The 27,202-nt window shown below is 44.4% G+C and overlaps 2 protein-coding genes across 6 annotated transcripts in view; one reads left to right on the forward strand and one right to left on the reverse strand.

Annotated features, from left to right (window-relative positions):
* Dcun1d4 (defective in cullin neddylation 1 domain containing 4) overlaps nt 1-7,122 on the reverse strand; it is a 75,431-nt gene extending 68,309 nt beyond the window's left edge. For 2 of the 5 annotated variants that reach the window (XM_051198364.1, XM_051198362.1), the window contains exon 1: nt 6,958-7,122. In XM_051198364.1, the coding sequence (XP_051054321.1) occupies nt 6,958-6,982 (25 nt within the window). In that variant the 5' untranslated portion in view covers nt 6,983-7,122. Of the gene's footprint in view, nt 1-5,984; nt 6,037-6,957 lie in introns of those variants that run through there. The other 3 variants (XM_051198366.1, XM_051198363.1, XM_051198367.1) reach the window with 3 other exon arrangements.
* Nucleotides 1-27,202, forward strand: part of Ociad2 (OCIA domain containing 2) — an 844,164-nt gene that overhangs the window by 678,305 nt on the left and 138,657 nt on the right. The gene's annotated exons all lie outside the window — the stretch shown is intronic.

The raw sequence follows: 27,202 nt of genomic DNA on the forward strand, positions 1-27,202 counted from the left end.
CTCAGAGACTAAAGAGGCTGGCCACCAGTGGGACAGGAGGAGAGAGCACCAGGTGACATCCAGAGTCCTGAACACCCGAAATGCTGCCTCCCCCCACCTACAAGTGACATTACACGAACCCTTCAGTCGGTCTTTGGTCACCTCTAAGTAGAGCCCACAGGCAGCTGCTACACTAAAGGAAGGAAGTCACTGCTATTCTCCACAGAGCCTCTGCCAAGTTAACTGACAGCGCTATGTCTGAATTCTTAGTCCCTAGCATTGGAAAACAACTGTGGTGAGCTAAAACAGAAAAGTATTGGTTTTGTTTGGGTTTGGGTTTTAAATATAGCACCAGACTCACTAGGAAAACTAGGAAGCCAGGCCTGCCAACCACACAATGAAAGAATCCCCGTAGGCACATGGCGAGATTCCTCACAGACAGGGCCAGGACTGGAGCAGGCCTCTGAAACCAACAGAGCCAATGTTCTCCCCAGGCTACAGCTTTCTTCCCTTTCCTGGCCTCTGCTTCAGGTTGTACAGAGGATGGAGGGATACTTCCATCAGCTCCCTGCTAAGGTAAGGGTTCCTCACTAGGGAAGAGCCAGAGCCCTCGAGGAGAGACAGCACTGTGCCTGTGCTGTTGCTGTTGCTCTCAGGATGCATTGATCCTACTCTGCAAGCCTTGCTGATACAGAAAGGTTTGTTCAACGTTCTTGAGGAAAAGAATCTACAAAGAACAACACTTCCCCCTCAAACAAACAAACAAAACAAAAAACAAAAAAGCCACCACAAATGGACAGGTGGTGCTACTCATGGGTAGGGGTCTTTTTCTTATCATCTAGTGCTTTATTCCATATAGTCAGTCACTAGTTTCAAAAACAACAGCCTGACTGCCTAAGTGAAAATAACTTGTTTAGCATTTTCTCATTAAAAGAAAAAACAGTTCAAACCTCAGGTAGCAGGCATTCTGCAGAACCATGGACACTCCAGGAAAAAAAAAAAAAAGGTCCTTGGTCTAAAACTGTCGTGTGACACTAAAACACACAATCCTATTTAAAATACATCCCAGTGTTTTTCTTCCTAAGATACATTTTTTAAAGTGTGTTCTTAAAATAATAATTCCTAAGAGGTACTTGTAACCTAATTTCACAGTAAGAACAACTGCAGTAAACAGCTCAGGCTTCCAACCAGAGTCCTTACTGTCCATTTTAGCTTTAACTTATATACTGTAAGACAGTATATTTATTATTCCACTATTATAATTCCACTTGCCCTGCAACTCACTCTGTGGACTAGGCTGGCCTTGAACTCACAGAGCTCCGCCTGCCTCTGCCTCCTGAGTTCTTGTTCTAAGGAGGCCATAGTTACCTGAATACCTGGAAACCCTCAAGGTTTTTTTAAAGTAGAGAATAAGACAGTATATAAGTAAAAAAGCACTAACAATCTCACTGCACTGTTTTATGGTTTTGTGCATGAATATTTTACCTGCCTGTATGTCTATGCATATGTGTGCTTGAGTGTTTTACGTGAATGTATGTCTGTGCATGTGTGTGCATGATTTTTTTTTTTTACCTGAATGTATGTATGTGCATGTGTGTATCTGATGCCCTCCAAGGCCAAAGAGGGTGTCAGATCCCCTGGAACTGTAATTACAGACTGTAGTTAATCACTATGTGGGTGCTAGGAACCAAATCCAGGTCCTCTGTAATATCAGCCAGTGCTCTTAACTGCTGAGCCCTCTCTCCAGCACCTATCTCACTATTTGGCTTCACTTCAAGAAAAAATAAAGCCTTAAGATCAAGATATGGTCATAAGAGAGAAAAGAAAAGAAAAAAGAAAATCAAAATAATGTCAACTTATCTCCCAAACAAACCTGGTGACAGCTCTAACCTTCTGTCCTGAGCAGTCTTTTCCTTACATACACCAACATTTCAACCTCTCCAGACTAGACCCTCTTCAATCTAAACTGTTACATATAGACGTATTATGGTTTGCATAAGAAATGTCCCTCAAATGCTTGGTTCATGCCCAGGTAGTGGTGCTGTTTGGTAGGTTATAAAATATATGGGATCTCTGGAAGAAGTAGTCATTGGGACTGGGTCTTAGGGAGTATAATATTGGCCTGGCCTGACCCCTTATTTTCATGTGCTCTGAAGGCAGACAGAAAAGAGGGAGCCTTCCAAGGAGAGAAGCCATTTTACACCACTAGGTTCCCAATTGGTTTATTTTGTTTTCCAAGCAGGGCTTCTCTATTATAATTCCACTTGCCCTGCAACTCACTCTGTGGACTAGGCTGGCCTTGAACTCACAGAGCTCCGCCTGCCTCTGCCTCCTGAGTTCTTGTTCTAAGGAGGCCATAGTTACCTGAATACCTGGAAACCCTCAAGGTTTTTTTAAAGTAGAGAAATAAATATTAAAAGCAAAAATGATTCAACTGCTGAGAGACCAACACAGCACAGGCTAAACCTCACACAGGATCACTGGTTATCAGAAAAAAAGACCTGGTCAGACCCAAAATGGTGGTAATGAGTTGGGGAGAGAGGATAACTGTAGAGGACAGAAAGAGATATAGCCTATGGTCATTTATCTTGTCACTATCTTCCCTGGATATGACGTCACCTAAGAGAAACACTGGATCTTTCTGTGAGGGCATTTTTCACAGGGTTTAAGTGAGGAAGGAAGACCCACCATGAATGAGAAAAACACCTCCCATGGGCTGGGTCCATGAATGAATTGCAACAAAGAAGAAAGTGGAGAAGTCTCTCCTTACTATAGATACAATGTAACCAACAGCCTCACACTCTCCCAGCCACTCTCCTTCCTCCATGCCAGACTCTATTCTCCATCCATTAGACAGAATAAAGCCTTCCTTCCTCAAGCTGCTTTTGTCAAAAAGTTGGTCACAGCAACAAGGTAAATATTAAAAACACAGCATCTCCCTTCCACTACCAACAGGGAAAAAGATGAGACACAGGATTAAAATTACTGTGGCTTCATTAACCAAATGCACAAAATCAACTAGTGTTGGTTTCCTCTTGCCTTGTCTAACTACAAAGCTAGAGCCAAATAAAAGCCTATTTCCAATATATGAGAACACCTTGATAGCCTGAAGTCTAGATGTCCCTGGAAGTCACTGTTTATCAAATCCACAATGACAGGCCAGCAAGTACCAGGTTTCTGAGAGACTGCAATTTGCTGCTGTGTCAACTACAATTGTATTAATTATTAGCTACAATTATAAGGATGGCCATGATGGTAGTTCAGATGAATAAACAAGAAGTTAAACTACAGTAAGTTAAGATAAAAACCAAAAGAGATAATGATAAAGTTTGAAGAAAATAAAAATATCATCAAGCATCAAGTAGGGCCCTTCTCCAAGCCAAGAATGGAGAATGAAGGCAGTCTATGCACACAAAAGGATGGGGGAACATTATTCTTTGGCACAGTTATAGACAAAACTACTGTGATGACTATTCTTGGTTGTCAACTTGACTAAATCTAGAATTAACTAAAACCAAAAATGGAGCAGTATACCTATGAAGGATTTTTGCTTAATTTTTAGTGAGGGATTTTGCTCAATTTGAAGTGGGAAGATCCACGTCTAATCTGGATCTTTGAGGTGGGAAGACATGCTTCTAATCTGGACACTCCTGCTGGAAGCTTATATAAGGACATGGAAGAAAGAAACTTTATGCTCCTCGCCTGCTTGCTCTTCCTCATTAGTTAAGTCCATTCCTTCACTGTCATTAGAGGCTACTTCTTTGGGATTTTCAGGATTCCAGTATATACTAAGGAACAGCTGAGACTTCCAGCCACAGGGACTGAGTAATTACTGGATTCCTGGACCTTCTGTACATAGGAAGCCATTGTTGGATTGGCTAGACCACAGCCTGTAAGTCATTCTAATAAAGTCCTTTGAGATTCAGCCTATAAATTCTGTTACTCTAGAACCCTGACTTATAAAACTACCTCTCCCCAAAAAAGTCCTGATATCAGAATTAAAAAAAAAAATCTTTGATAAAACATTTTAAACTGTTAAATGTATAATTAAATCTAAAAAAAAATAGAAGAAAAAAAAAAAAAAAAAAAAAGACCTTGCCAAGGGCCAAAAGGCAAAGGTCCCCAAGAACTAGAGTAGAAAGTACAGGCTTGATACAGCCTAGGGCTTTTGAGGCTTATGGACTAGATGGAGAATGTGTGTGAAAAGGGATTTGCCCTTCAGGATATGATGGGAACAAATGAAAATAAAAGAAATGCAGACTAATGCTTCCTTTAAATCCTGAAGATGGTTACAGATCTCAGATCTCATGCTTTTTTTTTTTTTTTTTTTTTTTTTTTTTTCTTTTCTTTTCTTTTTTTTGCCTTATCATTAGCAAGAGCAAATCCCAGGATTAACTACTTTGGGGGTTAAATTTTCCATAATATATACACTACAAGAAGTTTCTTAGAGATTTTGCTGCAGATGTAAGTCAAAACGTGATAGATGTAAATTGTTTCCTCAAAATATCACACACTAAGCAGTCTCTCAGGCCTTGTTTTAAGTCATCCTGTAAGAGTTAGAGACATGGCTCAACATGAAAAGAGCTCACTGCTCTTGCAAAACACCTGAGCTCCATTCCCAGCACTCATGCTGGGCAACTCACAACCACGTATAACTCCAGTTCTAAGGGATGAAATGCCCTCTACCGATCTCCTGTATTTGTACACAGGTGCACATGCATACATGTAATTTAAAATAATAAAAATACAATTTTAAAAACGTTGTGAAATACATATGCAAGTATCAAGTGATTTCCAAGTCTTAAAACTTGTCTGCAAGATGTATACCATTCGGTCATTAAAACACCCCTCTGATAACTATTATTAATAGTTTCATAATATCTGATATACCACACAAAAATAATTGATCACATCTCAACCAATCCTATTAGATTTGGGAGTGACCACTAAAAAGAACTGGCAAAAGACGTGGTGGCTGTAAGTCCACAAACTCAGAGACTTGTAATAATTAAGAGGAAAGGACTTTAAAGTTTGGCAGCTAAAGAACAAACAATAGCCTCATTTGCTTTGCACTTACATAAAAGCTGAAAACATCACACTTTCCCTTTGTTCACCTTTGGGTTTGGGCATGAGACTATTTCAACCCAAATTTCATGAAGCTGCTCAATTCACTTAAAAAAAAAAAAAAATCCCCAATTCTTGGGCAAACCTAACAGCCCACGAAATACCAGCGCAGTTATCTATATTTTCATCTCAAGAGATGTCTCTGCTTAGTTCCCATACTTATGTAAGGCTGTACACTTCACCCTAGGCTTCCAAACGCTGAATCCACTCTAAATGCTCCACACTAAACGTTACTTTAGAACGAGTATGTGCAGGATGGTTCAAGACTAAGCATTCGCTCTGCTACCAGATGCAAGAAAATTGACTCAGAGAAAGGCCAGGGCTTGGCCTGAGCTCTCCCTCTGCGACGGACACTGTCCCAAGGATCCCGGGAGAGAACGCACTGGATCTCCAAGGTATAAAGCACGAGTTAGCCAAGCAGGGAGGCTCCACGGGGCGCACTGCATTCTGGGACTCGTTTCCACAGTTACCCACGTGCACCCAACCCAACCGCGGCCCGGCGCGGCTAGGACTACAAGTCCCAGAATTCCGCGAGCTTGCCTTTCCCCCTCACACCGGCTCCAGGAGCCAGACCCTAAAGGAAACCCCTAAAGCGCCCTCCCGGTGCTTCGGGCCGAGGCCGCTTCCCGCACGCGCGGTGCTGTGCCTCCGAAGTGGCCCTTCGTACAGGGTAGCGGGTCCTGACGCATCAGCCTCCACACCTGATGGCCAGAAATTAGGCAACTGCGTCACACACTGCCAAACCTACGGACCGCTGGGAACCCCGGCACCCCCTTATGCTAGTCCCCCCGCCCCGCCTCCAGGACCCCACCGAGCCGGGTCAGCTTGCAAGCGACCGTCCTGCCCCGCCTCCCGGTCCCGCAACCCCAGCCCGCGCTGACCTCGCTCCCTGCTGCTCGCCAAGCGCGGCGGCCACTGCCAGCCTCGGGACACCTCCCGGGTACCCGGCCCCGCCCCCTCCCCTCCGCGCACCCCGAGGCTCAGGGCGGTCCCCTCCTAGGCAGGACCTGGCCCCTCCCGGGAGGAAGCACCTCCCCCAATGCACAGTCCAACGCCCCCCACTCCGCCCCGTGAGCACCGAACCCGGAATGACAGCCCTCCTAGTCCCCGCTCCCCCACCTCGCCTTCCTCGGAACTCACTCCACACACCTCCCCGCCCCCTGTTCCAACCCCTAAGCTGCACCGCAGCCCTACCCGCCCTCCTCTTCTCCAGAGACCCCAGCGTCCCAACACCTGCCCCCCAAGCCCTCTCGCCACCCCCCAGCCGCCGTCCCGCACACGGGACTCCTCAACTATCCCATCCCACCGCGGCGCCTCCCACTCCGTGCTCCCGTTACATCAGCTAGCAGCCCCTCACCGGCCTGGCAGCGGCCCCCGCTCCCCACCCATTGTTCCCGCCCCCGCCCCCAGCCCTCCTTCCCATTGTCCCCGCCCCCGCTCCCCTCTCACTCCCCCGCCTTCCCCGGCCGACCGCACCGCTCAGGCCCCGCAAGCCTCACCCTGCACCCAGATCACACGCCCGCTCCCAGACCGCCTGTGCCACCCCCAGCCCCAGCTGCCAGCGCCCCCTCCCTCTCCACCTCCATACACCACAGACTCCCGGGCCCCGGCCTTCAGAGCCTGTCCCCCCCTTCCCCCACCGCGGAAAGCCAGCCAATCCCCACCCCCTCCCCGTCGCCCCTGCCCCCGCCCCAGCCACTCGCGGCGTCACGGCCCTGGAGCTCCAGGAGAGGATCAGCCGGCTCCCGGGCCAGGGAGTCCAGCGCGATTGGCACCCGAGAAGCGAAGAGAGGAGCACGGGAGCGGACGGGGTATGCGGGCCCGCATCCGGCCCGCTGGCTCTGCGCTACTCACTGACAGCTGCAGCATCCGAGTGCATTTTCGGGCAGCTCACACCCGCTCGCCGCCCGGGCTCCCGCGCTCCACTCGCGGTCCCCCCACCGACTCTCCAAACCTTAGCTCGCAGCAGAGGACCGGCGGCTGCCACTCCGGCCCGCCCATCCCTCCCTCCTCATTGGCTGGACCCCAACCTGGGGACCGCCCCTCCTCAGCTCTCATTTGACTGAAGGAGTACTGGTTGCGCCCGCCTGGAGCTGGCAAGGAGGCCCCGCCCCCTAGCCTGCAACGCGATTGGTCCCGGCGCCTCGCCTCCGCCCGCCCCTGGCCGAGGCCACTCTTTGGAGCCTCAGGTTGGACCCAGAAGCTGTCAGTTATCCCGGGTTCCAAAAGCGCGTGGAGGGGCGAGGCTGGGGAATTGGTCCACCTTGACCCTGAAGCTCCGCCCTGTGGCGGGCGGGTCCTTGGAGTGGGAGACCAACCGAGAGCCCTGTTAAGGAGTCCGAAACAAAGCAGGCGGAGTGACCTGGACTGACGCTCCGTGACCAAGGGGACCTGTTACCCCTTAGAAGAGATTGGCCAGGTCCTGTTACTGCCCGCGCCTGCCTCGCGCCAGTTCTCATCAGTTGTTTCCCATTATAGGAAATTACAGAAAAAAAAAATCTTTGCTTCTTCATTTGGAACTAAACCCTCCCTTTTATCCCGCAAGCTTTCTGTCCCCAACTTTGGAAATACGCTTCTTTTTCAGAGTCACGAGTTGCTTGAGCCACAGGTTTAAATGCTGCAGGCATTGTTCGTCAGACACCTCTGCGGTCCCCAGACAGCAGTGCCACATTAGGCTCTGGGGTCAGCGTGGCATCCGGGGAAGCCACGTCCCCAGACTGTTAGTCTAAGAAACCTAAGTTGAGCCTGGCCGGAAAGTGAACCGCTGTTGTTTGGCAGAGGACAAGCGTTAAATCAAAATTTTGAATTGTATTTTAAGTTCCGCTCTGCGTTTTCCAGTACTTGAAAATCAGTTCTTCACAATCAATATGGTAATGAAATAAAATGCTTAGAGATGTTCAGCGAGAGCCGCCCCGCCCCCACCCCACTTTCGCACCTCCTATAGCCCTTGCTCCAAACACAGCCTGGACATCCATAGATCCAGACAGAGACTTCATGATATGACCAAAGATAACAAAGGGGTCAGACGTTAGGATTCGGAATTCTACAGGCTAGGCTTTTGAGTTGCAGACTTCTGATACCAGGACAGATCATACAAAAGCCAGTTAGCGGAGAGTTCTTGTCGTCCGCGTCTCTCTAATTGTGATATGCTCCCTCTCATCATCCCCAATTTCATTGTAATAAAGTGCATCCCTATAATTTTATCTCTCATTTTTTATCACTCAAATGCATAAGATTCATTTCATCAAATGTAGACTCTCAGAATTGCACCTGAATCCATGAATCCTTCAAAGAGCATCCCTTTGGGTCCCTTTAACAGGACAGCCTCATAAACAAAGGAAGGTGTCTGTGATCCTTAAGTAGGGGACTCCTGTACTAAAAAAAAAAAAAAAAAAAAAAAAAAAAAAGCTTACTGAGCAAGCTTACTGTTCATTATTTCATGGTTGTTTTTCTTGTAGACCATGCTAGTCTCGAACTCACAGGGATGCCCTCTGCCTCCTTAGTGCTGGGATTTAAGGTGTGCACCACCAAAGCCCAGCTTTCCAATTATTCCACTTCTGACTTCAGCCTAATCCAGAGAATCAAGAACTACAGTTTACTCAGTGTTTCTGAGATTTTGTATATAATTTGTATGTGTTTGAGTTTGGTTTCCCTTATTGTTTTGCACAGAAAAGGACTTGCTTTTTGGCACTGATAAATTAAAATAAGCCCTTAATTTATATTACCTGTTAATTTGCTATATTGATTTATCTGCAGCAAACGTGATCATTGTGTGATCAGTAAGTCTAAAAGACCTGCCAGCTTGCTTTCTTCCTAGCTCTCAGCACTTCCTTAACTTATGCATACTATCCAGGAAAAAAATGTATAGAATTCACAACCTCTGCTGTTTTTCAGCTTACATTTCAGTAGGGTCGATCTGATTATTTTCAAGTAAAATACAGATTTCATTTACAGTAGTGGGTCAGCTAAAGCCTGAGAGGCAACAGTCTTAGACAGCTGGGCCTCACTACTCCATAAGCCTCATGAATAATAAGAAGACTACATGATGCACTGTGAATATACCCAAGACATTTCAACCGTCCACAAGGTTATAACTCTTCACAGGCAGGGAACACGTTATGCTCATATTTTCAGTTCCGCAGCACTTAGTACAGTGGCTTCCAATAGTGGACACGAACTCACTGGATGACTACAAATGGGGAACTCTGTATCTGAAAGGCACCGGCACCATGCAGATTACCAAATCCAACTTCCTCATAAGAATATGAGGCTTGAAGGGGATTAAGTATCTAATCCAAGTCATTGGGCTGGACAAGAACAAATTAGTATTTAAAAACTCAAAGTTTCCAGCTCCTTGTCCCCATCACAATACTGGTCCAATGAGAACACCTCAGATTCCCAAGAGGATACCCTCCCCTCCTACTTGGAAGTTCTAGCAGGCCAAATCAAATTCTATTCTCCTTATTTGGAATATGGCCTTCTCATGAAATCCAGGGAGAAATCTTTCAATATATAAAATGTTATTTTAATTTTTTCTCATTCAGGAACATTCTTAAATAACAAGGCCCCCATGAAAATGTTCACTTGAATAATATCCTTTAAATTCAAATCTGGAATAGGCAAATTTGGGGCTGCAACATGTCACTTCATTGCACTTGGTTACTGATTTAAAGTACGAAGTAACAATATGAACAAGTACTGAGTGCCTAATCAGTAATTTCATATTTGTTGGTTATATAATATTGATTTTAGTGATATACATTTTAAACAAGCCTGGATGAGAATTTGACATGGAAGTCCAGCTAGAGAAAGGATAGCACAAGTTTCTGACTTTAAACTTAGCTCCCAATATCACAAATTCCAGTAAAAGTGCTTGTCAAATGTGTGCTCGGTTTGGGATATGGAATGGAGAACAGCAGAGCCCTGGAGGCTGGAATAGAATTGGACCTGCTAGATTAGGTAGATAAATGTGTCCCTAGTAAGGTCTGGAGTAATACATGAAACATAGCATGGAGGGATTAATGTAACCTTTGCTTCCAGACAAAGCATGTAGAACTCCTCAAGTTATCAAAAAGCAGGCTATGTGTGAATTCAGGATGTGGAAATGAAAATGAATACAAATGTAAATGTATTCATAGAAGACGGGATAGTTAATTTCCTCAAAGTCATCAGCAGGCAATTCATGGAATTGATGTCAGTGGAATGTAAGCTCAAAATACACTTTGATGATGCTTCTTCCCCTTTCTCACAAGCCACCATTGTACCCATAGGATATCCTCAAAATGGGATGCTAGAGAGGTGGCCAGTGGTTAAGACAGAGTATTTCTTCTGCAAAGAGCTTAAGTGCAGTGCCTAGCATCATGTAGACAGACAGTAACAGCCTTTTAAGTCAGCTCTGGGGATCCTCTGCCCCTCCCAGGGTACCTGCATTCACAAGCATACACAGAATAAAAATAAAAGATAAGTCTTTATAACATAGCTCCCAAAGATTTCCTTTTACTTAACACACAGAATTGTTAGGACCCTTCTTGAATCAGCTCCTCACTAGACATTTTAGCCTGGGGAGCATGTTTGCCACTACCTCAAAATAGTGAAAATAATAGGCTCTACAGTTGCTTATAATACTTGGCATAGCATGGTTCAATCTTGTAATAGTTAAAACTTTAGACTCTGGATCCTGAAACACAGGTCCAGTGAATGTCCCCTAAACAATGGTGAAGTTGTTGGTATGGCTGCAGTGCCCATCCCATTCTGTGACATGCTGACTCTCACACCACCTCTTTCTTTCCCCCTAAGCTAGTCGCTCAATAGGCAGTGGTTGACTTTTGTCAATGTGACACACACTCGAGTTACTTGGGAAAGAAGGAATGTCCTTGAGGGCTTTGCCTCTATCAGATTGGCCTGTGGGACATCCTCTTGATTAAGGGTGGTGATGCCATCCCTAGACACATGTTCTTAGGCTGTTTAAGAATGCTAACTAGCCACAAAAAACAACCCAGTAGTTAACCTGACTCCAAGATATCTGACTCAGAGATTGCCTCAAAGTTCCTGCCTTGGCTTTCCTAGATGATGGACTGAAATCTGGAAGCCAAATAAACCCTTTTCTCCCCAAATTGCTTTTCAGCTCAGTGCTTTATGACAGAAAAGAAAAAAAAAAAAAAAAAACCTTCACTAGAACACTAGTGTTCTTTCTTCTCTAGCTTCTGAAATGTACAATGAAGATAGAGACAGGGATGCAAGGGTATTCTCACTGGGACAAATCACTCATGCAGCCTACTGTGACACAAAATGCAAACATTTGCCTAACCAAGAAAAAGTTGTGTGCTCATATTGGGATTTCACACAGAGAGAAGTTCTGTGAGTCCAGAAAGTTGATATCCAAAAATTAAGCCAATTGTAGTACATTCTAGAAATTTTTCTATGACACGAGACAGGAACTCATACCGTGTTCCCATAACGAGTGAATAATGTCTCTTCCTTGTACTTTGAAGTAATTACTCTTCCCTGAGAGCCATAGCTCTAACATCGGTGTGTGTGTGTGTGTGTGTGTGTGTGTGTGTGTGTGTGTGTGTGTGTAAAAGTATGTACTTGAGTGTACATGTGAAGAAAACAGAAGGTGCTATTAGGTGCCTTCCTCATTTGTTCTCTGTGCCCATAAAGATGTCCCCTACTTCATCTTGGCTCAAAGGTTCGAGAGTTCAAAACTGTTCTTAGTAAGTCATAAGACCTAAAGGTCTAAGGCATGGTTACAGTAGGATGTTTGATCTTGGCCTTGGGTGTCTTATCTAAATAATAATAGACTTCGTATGAGATGTGGTTACTCTTGACCCTCAATGCCAGATAATAAGAAATTGAATCTAAGGTGTGATTACCGAATCCTTGGAGAACTGAGGAAGAAAAGGCTGTTTGTTCCATATGCATGACACCATGTTCCCCTTTTAAGAATGGTGAAGAATAAACTTGGCGCATTCAGTATTGACCGGATTTGCCCTCCTGACTCTATCCTGTATCTCTGCCTTTCTCTTAAAGTCTTTACCTAGCCTTCTCCCCATCTCAGGTATGAACCAGGGGTAATTCAGCTGGCTCCAACTACAGCCCCACAAACCGGGTTCCCACAGTTCTCCACAATATTTTTTTGAGATAGGGTCTCTCACTGAACCTGTTGGTCACCTAGAATGGGTAACTAGCACACCACAGGGATTCGCCTGACTCCACCTTCCCAGGTGCTGAGATTCAGGGCACACACTAGAGCACCTAGCTTTTTACAGCCCTCCTGCATCCATAGCAAGCACTTTACAACCAAGGCACCTTCCCAGTCCTGCTTAATTGAAAGTGAAAGCAAATGGCTTTGAGAACTGCCTATGAGCCAAACTACCATCTACAACTATCAAATGAACACATTAAACTTAACTGAGAGCCAAGTATGATGGCAGTCAGATCACTGAGGCAGGAGGATGACAACAAGGTCAAGGCCAGCCTAGGCTACATAGCAAGGGCTTATCTAAAAGAAAAAATAAATAAGCCAGTTTGGCTGGGTTTCAGTTCCTTCATCTATAAAAATGGGAATAATTTCGTCAAGGGTTAACTAGGGGTGGCAGGGTCAAATGTATAAAATCACTTTAGGACTAAGAGAATGAAGCAAGAAGGAGCATATGAGATCCCACTGCTTGGGACTTCTTTATGTTGTTTTCTGGTGATCCTGAAAGCACACGTAGGAGGTACAGTTGGCTACTTCCCATCTCAGGGATAAGTTCAAATAAAAATGATTCTTTCTAGAAGAAGCAGTCATCTCAAGGCTCCCTTAACAGCACTAAGAATTTTCCAATTAGACTTAACATCCATGTTCCATTTTGGTTTCATTCAGCAATGAATTTGTTTTGCCTATGCTAGCGATAAAGAGATTTTCATTTATTTTTTTAAAAAATACTTCTAACTTCCAAGATTTCTTGTCACACAGCTATCAGGTTACATTCATAGACCTTTAGTCGTTTTTTTTTTTTTTTTTTTTTTTTTTTCTAGAGCAGATACAGGATGCTTATGCTGGCTGTTTTCTTTCTACTCAGTGCCTTTCACTTTGTGGTGATTATACCTGTCTAGGGAATTAACAGGGTTTGAATAAAAATGTATTCATTCCTTACCACATAGTCTCTGAATTGGACTTTTCTCTCCTTATTCCACATTGAGCTAATCAAGTCCTAATGATGTTGCATTTAATTTAATCTCAGAAGGAATAATTTTCCAATTCAGTCTAAACAATGTCTGACCTTTGTGGGGACGCCCATGAATATAGCATTTCTTCAATTACTGCAGCTAGCAGGGGATGGACAGAAAGAATACCATTTTCTTTGGACAATGGCTTCTGTGTGTTGTCAGGATCTCCATTTTTCTGCCTCCTCTGGCCTGCTTTCATGAATACAATGTCTTTTTAACATCCCTCTCAGGGCAGTACAGGAGACCCCATCCATCTCCAGATCTCAGTGGCTGCACAGCAGCCGAGCATCTCATTATGGCAGAGTGAAGCATTCTGGGAGAGTGGGTAGAGAAGGCAGACTGCAGTAGGAAAGGAGTGAGGTAGAGAGGCAGGCAGAAGCTGTGGGAAACATATGCTCACTTTCTTAGTGATACTACACTAGTTCTAGCATACAGGATGCCCAAACCCCTGACTCAGCAGATCCCAGTCTCACCTACAACCACATATAGGATGCTACCTATAAACTACCACAGGGGCCATGCTACTGGGACGAAAGCAAAGTAGCATCTACACACTCAAGAACAATCAGTGGTTCCAAACTTGAAACAGAATGTGCAAACATTCATGTGTGGTACAAATGTAGGCCTTCTCATGTATAACAGAGCTTATATTTACCTACCTGAAAACTATTTCCTTCAGCTAACCCAGATATTTACCTACTACTTTATTTTCCTGTCTCTGCCAAGACAGATTAGGACAATGTCTTTTAGTATTTGGGGGTCCCAGACCATTTTCAGATAATTCTCTGTCAAGTATATTGAACCCAGCCATACTTGCCCCATCACCCTCATCTGTTAAGAATGCTTAGATCGGGCTGGAGAGATGGCTCAGAGGTTAAGAGCACTGGCTGCTTTTCTAGAAGTTCTGAGTTCGATTCCCAGCAACCACATGGTGGCTCACAGCCATCTATAATGAGATCTGGTGTCCTCTTCTGGCCTGCAGGGGATACATGCATGCAGAACACTGTATACATAATAACTAAATCAATCTAAAAATAAAAAAGAATGCCTAGATTAATTCAGGCATAGTGGTGCACACTTTTAATCCCAGCACTTGGTAGGCAGAAGTGAGTGGCTCTCTGAGTACAAGGCCAGCTTGATCTGTATACTGAATTCCAGCACAGCCAGAACTACATAGTGAGACCCTGTTCTGCGAAGGAAAATAAGAAAAGAAAAGAATGCCTAGATTAGCAATTTATTCTGGCTGATAAGAATTGCCTTCTTGAAGTCCAGAGGCTTTGGGTAACAGTTGGTGGTTATCTGTAATTTTGTGAGGGTAGGGTTAATTCCTTTCTGATAGCTTTCCTCCTAAGTTCTGCTGACACTTAGGCCTGTGCTCAAATGGCAAGAATTTTATTGGGGAGTTGGTAGGTAAAGGCAGCAACTTGCAGGCTGGGGGACTGAGGCTGGGAGGCAAGGCTAGAGAGTAAGTCTGGCAGGACAAGGCTGGAGTAAGACTGGAGGGTGAGCCTGGAAGGCAGGATGGAGAGTGATGCTGAGGGGCGTGGCTGAGGAGCTCTTACCAGCACCTTCAGCATGAAGATCCTGGGAACCGGCAAGAGGAGGCTTGCTCTTTGGGACAGAAATACCAAGAATAGACTTCATCTCATTCCAGATTTTTCTTCCAACTCCAACTTGGGCCCCAGCCAGTGTTACTTTTTCTGAGGCCACTTCACTCAGGCTCTATCCTCTTTGCCTTCTCTGTCATCTAATGGCTCCTTCTCCTTGGCCCAGCTGGCCTGTCCCTGCCCCGAAATTATAGCCATTTGCCCTGAGTCCAGCTTTGAGCCCACACTGGCCCATGTCATCATGTGCATCTCTCCACCTCTTCACTTGTTCTGGTTCTGAAGCTCTAATGCCACAACCTCCATTTATATCCCATAACTTGAGTTTTGAAAGCCTTCCAGACTACCAGATACCAGATTTCAGGGCAGCAGTTTCACTAAACGAGTCGCTGCTCACTTTGTGCCAGGCACTGTTTGGAACACTCCTTCACTCTGGCAAACCACACTGAGAAGCAAGTACTTCTGTATAAGCCATTTCACAAATGAGGAGACTAAAGCACAGAGAGGTAAAGTAACTTATCCAAAATCACACAATCACTTAATGTGGTGCTGGGAGAATCAAACCCAGCAGGCTTGCCTTTGATCTTCTTTTTTTCCACTGCCGTTGCTCTGTCATTTCTAGACACAACATTTTTGGTAGAACTGCCTGTTCCCTATTAAAACATATTCAGAGCTCTTGAACATAGATGGGTCTGAATCTGTTCTTCAAGCCCTAGTAGGAAGGCACACTGAGCCCAATCCTTGGGCAGAGAGAACTGGAAACCCATGAAGTGGTAACAAGAATAACAGATTTGTGGTCCAGGACAGGGGCCATTCCTCCCTTCTTTGTTAAAACAGATCTAAAGTGGGACCCAAAGCAGTACCATTGTCTCAGGAGGGGCAGGGGCTGACCTGTGCCCACATTCTCCTACCCCCCCCCCTTGCACGCCCCTCCCGTGAGTCTTCTGCCTTTCCCAGCTTCCTTTTCAGGTGCCCAGGGTGTCCAGTGAATGGCTTTTCCATCACGACCCTCATTGCAGACCCACCCTCAGTGAGTGAAGGCTGGCCTCAAGGTTCCCTGTCTGTGTAGAAGAGGGTTCCATTGAGCTTGAACAACAAGCCTGGAGGAGAGCCACCGAGGGAGAGAGCCTGGAGAACCGGAACATGACCCGGCAAATTCCAAGGCTATCCAGTCTTAATGATCCTCGGAAGACGCTGGGGCTGATTACAGAGCAGAGATCCTCTTGCAGCTTAACATCACAAGATGAACACACTTCCTTTCTTTCCTTTCTGCCACCCTCCCCGTATCCCCTGCATCTGGAACACCTCCCCACCCCCCAAAAGTCCATAGTTTAAAGGCTAAGTCCTTAGGTAGGCACAAAGCTTGGGTCATGAGGGGACTGGCATGGCCTTGAAAGGGGCTATGGGACTCCAATCCTTCCTTTGCCTCTTGCATTCCCTGCAATGTGGGTGTTTGTGGCTAACCTGAACCTCCTATCATGTGGTGTTGCCCCAACACAGTTCCAAACCAACAGCCAACCAATCGTGGACCAGAACCGTGGAGCCAAATAAACCTTGACTCTTTTGTTTCCCTTCCAATTAGAAGGCTTCCTCGCACAGACCCTGGGTTCTGGTTATTTGAGCACCATCAGACTCCACTCCCAGCAGAGTACACACCTTCAGGGAGCTAGTCAGGCTGAGGACTAACAGAGCAACAGATGGGTGTTTTGACCGACTTGCTCCTGTCAAAATTTACCTTTCCAGTGTCTCATTTCCTCAGACCCTTGTGGATGACAGGCTTGCAGTTCTTGGGTAAACTGAGTGGGGGGAAAACAGGGATCAGTTAAGAAATTGATGGAGGGAGATCCCAACCTACTTCCTCCAGCACCGCCCCTTCACACACACCCTTTTTGTCCTCCTCCCTGTTCTCACCTCCATCAAGCCTTGCTTGACCAAGGCTGCCCACTATCATGACTTTATCCACAGGTCTCCTATAACACTGGAACAGAATTCTGCCTCAGAACAGAACCAGGACAAAGGGGATGGAACGAGGGGGCTGAGCCACGTTGGAGGTAAGCTCAAAGAGCTCCCCCCACCTCCACCATGTGGGGGTGGAAACGAGGACCCAGAAGCTTCCAGCACTGCCTGCAGATGGGGGACACCAGCAGCTACTTTTTATCACACCCCATCTTTCACTTGGAAGGACACGCCTCTTCTTTGCAGGAACTGCAGCACTCCAACATTTACTAAACAAAGCCAGTCCTTGCCCAACAACCAGGAAGCATGTGACCTCAGCTGGGCCAATCAACTTCCTTTGCTGGAATTTTAAAACAATTAAGGCAGAGAAGCAACTCTCACAACAGCCAGCCACCAGAAAGAACTTCAGCCTTTGACAGTCTCTGAGTGCTGAGTGCTAGGATTAAAGGTTAAAGGCAAGAGCCACCACATCTGGCAAATTCCTTTTTTTTTAAATCTGGATATTTGGTCTAGAAAAGCAATTCTGACCCTCCTCTTTTTTTTTTTTTTTTTTTTTTTTTTTTTTTTTGCCCTCCACTTAAGCATTCCACAACAGTTTCCCATGAGCAACTTATCTCCTGGTTTACTAAAATTAAGAAGGAGGCAATTACTTCTGTAGGTCTGCATGCATGCATAGCTAGACCTAGCCAGTTCATCCACCAGAATGTGCAGCTATGATCAGAATACATTGTACACGTGTATGAAATTTTCAAGAACAGACACAGTTAAATTTAACAAAGAACAAAGAGTGTCAGCATGCAATAGAGTGAAATTGTTGGTAGAATAAGGATGGTTTTCAGTCTATCTGGAATAATTATAATGATTCAAAGAATGAAAGAAAATGTTTACAGGTTGCATCTGACAAAAGGCCTGGCATCCAGACTATGTAAAGAACTCTCATACCAGGATTCTCATACCAGGCCTGGTGTAACAATGGATCGGTAATCAGGCTACTGAGGAGGCAGAAGGAACACAAGTTCAAGGCCAACCTGAACAAATTAAAAAAGATAGAAAGAGAATATACTCAGTGCTTCGGTCCCCATTAACACACACACACACACACACACACACACACACACACACACACCTTTTACAACCTAACCACAACAAAATACACCCACAAATTTTAAAATGAACAAGAGTCTTAAAGAAACATTTCCCCTTATAATAAATACAAAATTACCAACAAGCTAATAAAATACTGGCCACTAGCTATTAGGTAGAAGTAAATCAAAACCACAAGAAACTACACACTCCTGTGAGGATGACTGTAGCTAAAAGCTAATAAATAACAGTTGTCAGTGGTGGTGTGGGGATATTTAAAACTTCATCTACTTCCAATTCAGCATAAAATGTTTCAGCCACTCTGGAAATAATTTGGCATTTCCTTTAAAAAAAAATTATACACAGTCTTACAATATGACCCAGCAAGTACCTACACACAAACAATGTACAATTTAAAATAGCCAAAAAGTCCCAAATGGTTTCAGATGGATGAATAATAAAATATTTTTTTAAAAAAGTCTATCCATAAGCAAGATATCACTAGCATAAAAGGGAATGAATTGTGCATGGATCCATGCTGGGCTGGAGAAAACCTCTGAAACATCCAATCAGTGAAAGAAGCCTGACAGACAAGGTCACACGTGGTGTGACTGACCTCTCAGGAGTCATTCAGAACTGTGTCTGTGGTGGCTGGCAGGAACTACAGAAAGTACTGGAAGGAGACGCTTAGCAGGAAGGTTTTCATCATGGCGCTGAAATATTTTTGGGCTAGGAATTGGTGGTAATTGCCTGACCTTGGGGAACACCTAATGTTTAAAACAGTGTTATGTGAATTTCACCTCAATAAAAATACTTAATAAAGCAGTCCAATTTGGGCATGAACTATGGATAAAAATAGCATACTGACAGCATTCACTATGACACTGCAATCCAAAGTGTCTTCCTATAACAATATTGCTTCAATGCTTCATTCTCTTAATTCTCATCTTTCCCCTCACACACTCACAGCTGTGCTCTGCATGCAGGTGCAAGGGTCACTAAGTGGCCATTCACTCTGAGATACACATTTCGTTCTGTTTTCTTCTCCATTAGCCGGCTCGATGCAAAGGAGATGCCACTCTTAGATTACCTGGGATTATTTATCAATGCTGTCTCCTCAAGTGTGAAAAGACAGCTCTGAGGTCTTGCCTTTTTTCTCATATAAGCACTGAAAGTCCTTTTTTGTTTGGTGGGGAGGTGGGTGGTTTGAGGCAGGATTTCTCTGTGTAACCCTGTCTGGAATTCATTCTGTAGACCAGGCTGGCCTCAAGCTCAGGGAGCTGCCTGCCTCTCCCTGTGCCTCCTGAGTGCTGAGATGAAAAGTGTGCGCCACCACCACCCTCAACATCGGAAGTCCATTCTGCTCTTCATCATACAACCATGATAGTATTCCCCAACAGTGAAGTCCCTGGACCACCTGCCCCAAATCTAGACCTATCAAATCAAACTATATGGGGGTAGCCTTGGGAATTCATATTTTCAGCAAGCCCCACAACCATATAGCTTGCATGCACGGCATGTGAAACTTTGTGGTTCCCTTTAATGACAAATTTATTAATCCAGTCAAGTGTCTATCGAGTGCCTACACAAACTGTACTACATGCTGCAGTGAGAATATAAGTGGAAACCATAATTTGTAAATAAGGTTTGCAAGACAGACAAATCCTGTCATGCCATGGTATGCAACATAAATTGCCTAAACTTGCATAATTTTAATAACAGCTCATCCAAACCCATCTATTCTAGGATAAAACCTTCTTGAATTGGGGATGTAGCTCAGTTGGTAGAGTGAGTGAATGTACTTGCCTAGCATGCATAAGGCTCTGGGTTTAATTCACATAGCCCATAAAACAAGCATGGTGGTACATACTTAGAAGGAACACAAATTCAAGGTCATGAGGGAGCTTCATGGGCAAGTTCCAGGCCAGTCTGGCTAGAGATTGTGTACAAAAACAAAACAAAGAAACAAAAAAAAAAAAAGTCCTAATATTAATTCTGTCTGTGCTAAAAAGCAGAGACACCTCCAGCCACTTATCAGATTTACAAGTTCTGCCATTCTTTGCCCTCAAACTGCCCTCTGTCACTAACACTCCAGACCCTGATTCCTCCTTGGAGATGGTACTAGATCCTGTCAGGGTCAGAGTTCTTCTTAGTAGTAGTTTCACTGAGTCACTCACATAAGCAGCAGGCATCCCTGTTGTTCTTTCTGTGGGACACTGACATAAAACAGCTATTTACTCCATGAATTATTATTTACCCCACTTGCTATTATTTTGTATTCTGTTATGTTTGATGCTATGCCTAGAATTTAAATGTGTTATTTTGTGAGTATTTTCCTCTTGAGGCTCATCAATAAAGATGCAATCATAGGCTACTTGAGTATAAGAATAGCTATTTCAGGCATTAGGTGCTGAAGCTATAACTCACAAACCCACAATCCTAAGCAACCTGAACTTTCTCTCTGGATCCTGTGACAAGAAGATGCCTCCAGGCTGTTGTCTCAAAGTATAGATTTTGTCTCCTTCATTCTGTCCAGGTTTAGAAAGTATCTGCCTCCTAATGTCATTACTTTTAATGTGTATTATCTGGGTAAGTATATGGCACAAGTGTATGAGTGGTCATGGAGGCCAGAGGGGGGCATCCGATCTCCAAAGACTGGAGCTACGGGCCGAGCCGTTGTGAGCCAATTGATGCGGGTACTCGGAACAAAAGTGGGATCTCCTGGAAGAGCTGCCAGAGCTCTTACACTGAGCCACCTCTCCAGCCTCACTTTCCCCTGCCCTTGCTTTCTCTCTACCTTCATTATTTGCTTTTACCCAAAGGTGGGAACTTCTGAATCATCCACTGTTTAACTTAACTTTATTTCTCCTTCACTGGTTTGGCTTCACTCCAGTAACCAACTTCTAGGAAACTTCCTGGTTTGCTTGCTCTTCCAGCATGTATATGAATGCTTCAGCTATGTAATCTTTACAATGACACACGTTGAGGCATCTGCCCTTCATTTAATGAATAGACTGTCTTCAGATTCCCTGATGACTTATTACACCCGTGATGTTTATAACACTCCCCACCCCTGCTGCTGCTGCCTTTCCAGTCCATATGTTGACTCCTAACTCTAAATATGATAGCGTCAAGAGATGTGAGATGGGTTCTGATAGGTGACTATGGTCAACTTTTCCCACATGAGTGGAATTAATGTCATTGTAAAAGAGATCTCTATAGAGCACTTTGTTTCTTGTACCACAGTCAGAGGGTAACACCTGTGAAACAGGAAGCCAGCCCTCTCCAGATTCTGAGTATCTGATGCCTGGATCTTGGATTTCTGGTCTCTAGAACAGTGAAAAATCCATTTCAGTAGCTTGTAAGTCACCAATCTATTGTATTTTGCTATAGTGGTCAATAAAACTGACACAAAAAACTCATCCCAATATAATGGTATTTGGTGATATGGCCTTTGAATAGGAATTAAATTTATATGAAGTGATGAGGTTGGTCCCCACAATGGGATTAATGTCCCTGTAGGAAGAGAGATTACATGGCTCTTTCATACAAGGGCATGATGAGATGGTAACCATTTGCAATCCAGAAAGAAGGTCCTTACCAGAAGCCAGAGGTAAACCAATGTCTTGATCTTGAACTTCCTAAGGTGCAGAACTGTAGAAATACACATCTGTGGCTTAAGCCATCAGCCTGTAGTTCTCTGCTATAACATGGCAGTTAAAGATACTTTACTGTATTCTTCTGGAGTCTGTCTCAATGCATACTGTAGGCCAAGTTCACTAGCCCTGAACCTAACCCTCCCTCCAGCATCACTTTGACATGGCTCTTCAGACCATCACCTATGTTCTTGGCATTAAAAGCAACAGAATTAGAAAGCACATACATGGGTAAATTTTCTTCCACCTTCTTCATCCTCCTCACAGCTATCATCAGAAGTCCCTTGACTATTCCAACTTTATTATCTATGCCAAGACCTACCTCCATATGATTTTTTAAAAGATTTACTTTTATTTTATGTGTATTTTTTTGCCTACCTGTACATAATTATACCATATGTGTACTTGCCAGGTATCCCAAGTGTTCTTAACTGCTAAGCCACCTTCTGCAACCCAAAGACCTAAGAGATCACCTCTTCAAGGAGCCCAGTCTGCCAGAGTAGATTCCCACGATGCAGGTGCCATCTCCTGGCTCCTCCCACTCCTATGTGATCTCTTTCCCTGCCCCATTCTGTGGCTCCAACGTTGCCTTCTCCTTCTGAGGGTAACTGCATCTCCAAGCTTTCGATAATGCAGAGGGCTACAACTGGGGGAACAAAGGACGTTATAGGACTACTGAAAACTAAGAATCTCTCTCTCTTTCTTTCTCTCTCGTGTGTATGTGTGTGTGCGTGTGCTTTATGTACATGTTCATGTATGTATGCACGTAGGTACACATGTATGTGTGTGTGCATGCTCATAGGAGCCAAAGATTGATTTGGGTGTCTTCTTCAATAGATCTTCACCTTAGTTTTTGAGACAGAGTCTCAGACTGAAACAAGGCTGGCTGGCCAATGATCTGGCCAATGATCTACATGTCTCCACATCCCTGATGCTGGGATTATATACATGCTTTATTGCATCTGTCTTTTACATGACTCCTGGGAATCTGAACTCAATATTCATTATTGCCCAACAAGCACTTTACCAAATAAAGCATCTTCCTAGCCCCTGAAAACGGAGCAAACTTAAGCCAAAATAACCCTTCCAAGCTTTCAGAAAGGACACTGTCTGGAGTCACACATTGTTGCCTTTCATATTTTGTTAGCAAGAACTCAGCTCATGGCCATGCCTAGCCGTAAGAGATGCAGGGGAACTCAGTATTTTGTAGTCTTTTCTCTGTGTGTCTGTGTGTTAGCCATGGTTCCCTAGAGGAACAGAACTTACAGGATGAATCACTCTATATCTACAAAAGGGGATTTATTAGAATTTCTTACAGCCTGTGGTCCAGCTAATCCAACAATGGCTGTCTGAATTGAAGGTCTTAGAATCCGATAGTTGCTCAGTCCACAAGGCTGAATGTCTCAGCTGGTCTTTGGTATATATTGGAATCCTGAAGAAGTAGGTTCTACTGCCAGTGAAGGGATGGACTTGCTAGCAAGGCAAGGGCAAGCAGGCAAAGAGCAAAGGCTTCCTTTCTCCATGTCTTTATATAAGGCTTCCAGCAGAAGGTGTGGCCCAGATTAAATCTCCAGTCCAGAAGTGTCTTCCTCTCTCAGAGATCCAGTTTACACATGGATCTTCTAATTAAGTAAAAATTCCTCACAGGTGTGCCCTTCATTTTTGGATTTTATTTAATTCCAGATGTAGTCAAGTCGACAACCATGAATAGTCTTCACACAACATGTCCAGATAAAACTAGAAGGTTCTTACACAATACAGAAAGGAACAAAAGAATCATGGAACAAGTATCAATCTGTACTCTAACCAGGGTCTTAATTGAGCGTTATATTGTCTGGAAATTGATTACTGATAAAGTGTGCAAGCATACTAACAAACTATGTCAGAAACACACATAAATTCAGAGCCACCCCTGTGTTTGCACTTATGCTCTCTCCATTGCATTCTGGGTAAGTTTTCAATGAGAGGGGTATTAAGCAGTAGAGAACCGAGTAAGACATACTGACAAATCTAATCTATGAGTCAGTATGCAGTGACTGCTGTTCATACCTTGGATGATTATTTTACAGTTTATTCTAAGTCTTGTAGTTTTGTCAAACATGGATATGTTAGTGAGAAAGTGCCATGGTTTTATCTTATTCCAGTCATTTTTCCTGTTAAGAAGGGGAGGGGGATAAGCTATCTTACATGGAATGAGCTCCAAAGGGGTTGATTGTCAGTTCTAAAATGTCCACAGCTCAGGGCAGAGAAATTCTTTTGTGTGTGCAACCACTTGCAGTGTGTCTGACTCACTTGGAAAGTCTGATAACAATGGAGAGCTGGAGGCTTATTTTCTACTGAAAATCAAGATCTCTGGGTGAAGCAAGAGCTCCCCAGGTGACTCTTATGTGCAGCAAAGGTTAAGAGCACTTTCCTGAGCATCTTTACTGAAAAGCTTTGGTTAAACTTATCACCATATTTGAGTCGACCCAGTTGGATACAGTTGCAAGGTTGAAGCATTCCCAGCAGGAGTCAGAATAACCATCCCTGTAGCTTTTGCTGGCTGTTCCTTGCAAGGACATCATGTTGGACTGCTGTACTTGTGGGTTTACTGATATTCCTTGCAGCTTGCTATTTCAATGGGACATTACATGTGACTTTCAAATATATGCTGAGCAACCTTGTTCACTACCCTCCCCACCTGCCTTTCATTGTCAAGGCTTCTAGATGGGTAATAAATGTTTCAAGTTACTTTTTGGCTTCCATATAGCAAATAATTGGGGACTGATTATCTACCCCAGCAGGCTGAAGGATATAAACTGCTGCTACTGCGAGGTCCCCAGCTACACAGGAAAAGAAGAGCTGAGCATCTGCCTTGTACTTAGGCTCACTGCGAGATTCAAGGGTGCATCAGCTCACTTAGTCCTCACAATGGCAGTGGCATGGTGACACTGGCTTTAGGGAGTGGAGGATGCCCCGAGTGAATGAAGTCCTGGGTGAATGTGTGTTGTTGCTGTGGACACAGCTATGTCAAGGACCCTAGCTCCAGACCCATGAAAAAAAGAGCAAAGCCTTTGGCAAGGGATGAGACTCAGAGGGATGGCGAAGCCTTTCTTGGGGCGAAGCCTTCCTCAAGGGTCCAAGTGCAGATGTTGTTATGTGTAGAAAATGTCCATCATAGCTTTCTCCCCTCCTTATATTTATGGTCTCAAGACGGCTCCCCTATAGAGGGAACAACAGAGATTAAGCCTGCCTCCTTGATGTGGTTGTATACTGGAGACTTCCTTCCATGTTTATCTGTATATAATAGCCCAACCTCCATGTTTATCTGTAATAACCCCGCCTCCTTGTTTGTCTGTGTGTAATAGCCCCGCCTCCTTGTTTGTGTGTAATAGCCCTGCCTCCTGGTTTGTCTGTGTGTAGTAACAGATAAATGCTGACTCCTTGTCCAGCTCCGTACAATGACTTCTCCCCACTGCTCAACTGTGTATAATAAACATCACTAAGCTTCCAGGCTGCCGTAGCTTCTCCATCAGAGTCCAGATCATCTGACTCAGCTCTTCTGTATATATTTGTCTCCCTTCATCCCTTCACTGCCCCCATCAGGTCAAGTTCCAGGATCCCTTCAAGGATATGGCATCCCACATTAGGTTAAATAATTCACCTAAGCTCAACAGGGAAGCAAGAGTCAGAACAGCACCTACTGGCATCCCAGGGTGATCTGTCAAAATCAGGAAATAGGATTTAACAAACTCCACAAGAGTCAGAAAGAACTGCGGAATAATCATCCACAATGGGAACAGAAGTTCACTGAAGCATAGATAAGATTTGTCAGTGTGTTTCACTCTGTTCTGTCCTATTTAATCTAAGCCACCTCTCATGTGTGACTTCCACTGTATATCATCTTCAGACACGGTTGTTTTGGTGAGGCTCCCATTAGTAGGCCCTCCAGTACACCCCATATATGCACACTTATGTATATGTATATTCTATACATTGGAAACCCATTTGTTCTGCAAACTGTCAGGCATACCAGAATCACATGAAGTTGGTCAAAGCACACATCTCCCAGAATTTCCAACCTGGAGTAAGTAGGATCTAAGAATTTGCATTTTTAAGCAGTCACCAGGAAAAACGTGCTCTGCCTGTGATGACTGATGTTTTTCTGTCTGCTTAGCAGCCACACCTGAATCTACTGAGATTTTAACTACTATTTGCATCCTACAGTCAGCACCCAGACTGCTCAGGAGGCTGCCTGGTGGGATTTGAAGACCCATGGCACTAGTGACCAAGGACACCAAATGTAGGTTTAACTAAGTCTCTATCATGCTATTTACCAATAAGGACTCAGGAGTCAGATGTTGAGGTGAAAATCTGTTAGATCAGAGAAGCCTAAAAGCAACCAGAAACCTTCCTTTTTGGTTGGAGACCCAACAAGAGAAGCATCTCTCCACTCATCCCAAACCAAAATGACTGCAAATATTCAAGTCCCTCCCTAATCCTTCCTGTGTGTCTCTCTATCTGTATTACTGGGTCCTCTGTTCTCTCTATAGCTAATTCTTGTCAACTAGTTTCAGGCATTGCCCCCTGATGCAAGGTTAATTTTATTAGCAGGGTCTCAGAGTTTCACAGTTTGATCAAATATCCCAAAACAAATCTCCTTTGAGGAACCACTATAAACATGACCTAAAAGTAAAAATTCAAAATATTAGAACACAATGAGATATAATGAGGAGATGGTTCAATGCTTGCCGGCAAGCACGAGAACTTGAGTTTGGTCCCCAGCACCCATGTAAGAAATGTCGGAAGTGGAACAGGGTCTTTGGGATTTTCTGGCCATCCAAGTTTAGCGGAATCGGTGAACTCAAGGTGCAAGGAGCGATTGTGTCTCAAAAACTGAGGTGGAGAACAATGGAGGAAGTCCCTGACTTGACCCCTGGCCTGCATGTGCACATAGAGCACATGTACATGTGAACATATTCTCTCTCTCTCTCTCTCTCTCTCTCTCTCTCTCTCTCTCTCTCTCTCTCTCTCTCTCTTTCATGAATGAATGTCTTGGAATTGTCTCAGGCAGATCTGAAGTAAGATGGTTGGAGGACCCTTGCACTAACCTGAGGTACAGAGCTTTTCCTGAGCAGACAGGCTGGCTAGAAGTAAGCCCACCAGGAATCGTGCAGGCCTCACACACTGCTGATAAAGGAGAAGGAGGAGGCTCCAACCAGGCAGAGCTACTGTCCCCACCAACCCTCCCCCACCATGCTCCAGGCACCTGCTCTTTTTTTTTTTTTCACCTGACTCTGCTCCTGTCATCTTTCCTTTGCCTTCGTTTTCCTCCTTTTATGGGAATAGCTACCATCACTTTTAAGCAATGCACTCTGTAGCCCGCTGTTCCTTTCATGAAAATTCTAGCTGCTATAAGTACTCACGCTACTCGATCACCACAAAGCAAAATGTTCTGAATGAATGGTGCTTTGATTTGAACTTGAATTTGTTGAACCTTTGAAGTCCAGGCTCTGTGTAAGTGGTGTGCTCTATGGCACAGCTACAGCCAGCAGCGCTTGGAGGGGCATCCCGCACTCCCTCTTTGTATGATAGATCTCTCTTTAGTGC

Source organism: Phodopus roborovskii, unplaced genomic scaffold (assembly GCF_943737965.1).
Source record: "Phodopus roborovskii unplaced genomic scaffold, PHOROB, whole genome shotgun sequence".
Taxonomy (NCBI): domain Eukaryota; kingdom Metazoa; phylum Chordata; class Mammalia; order Rodentia; family Cricetidae; genus Phodopus; species Phodopus roborovskii.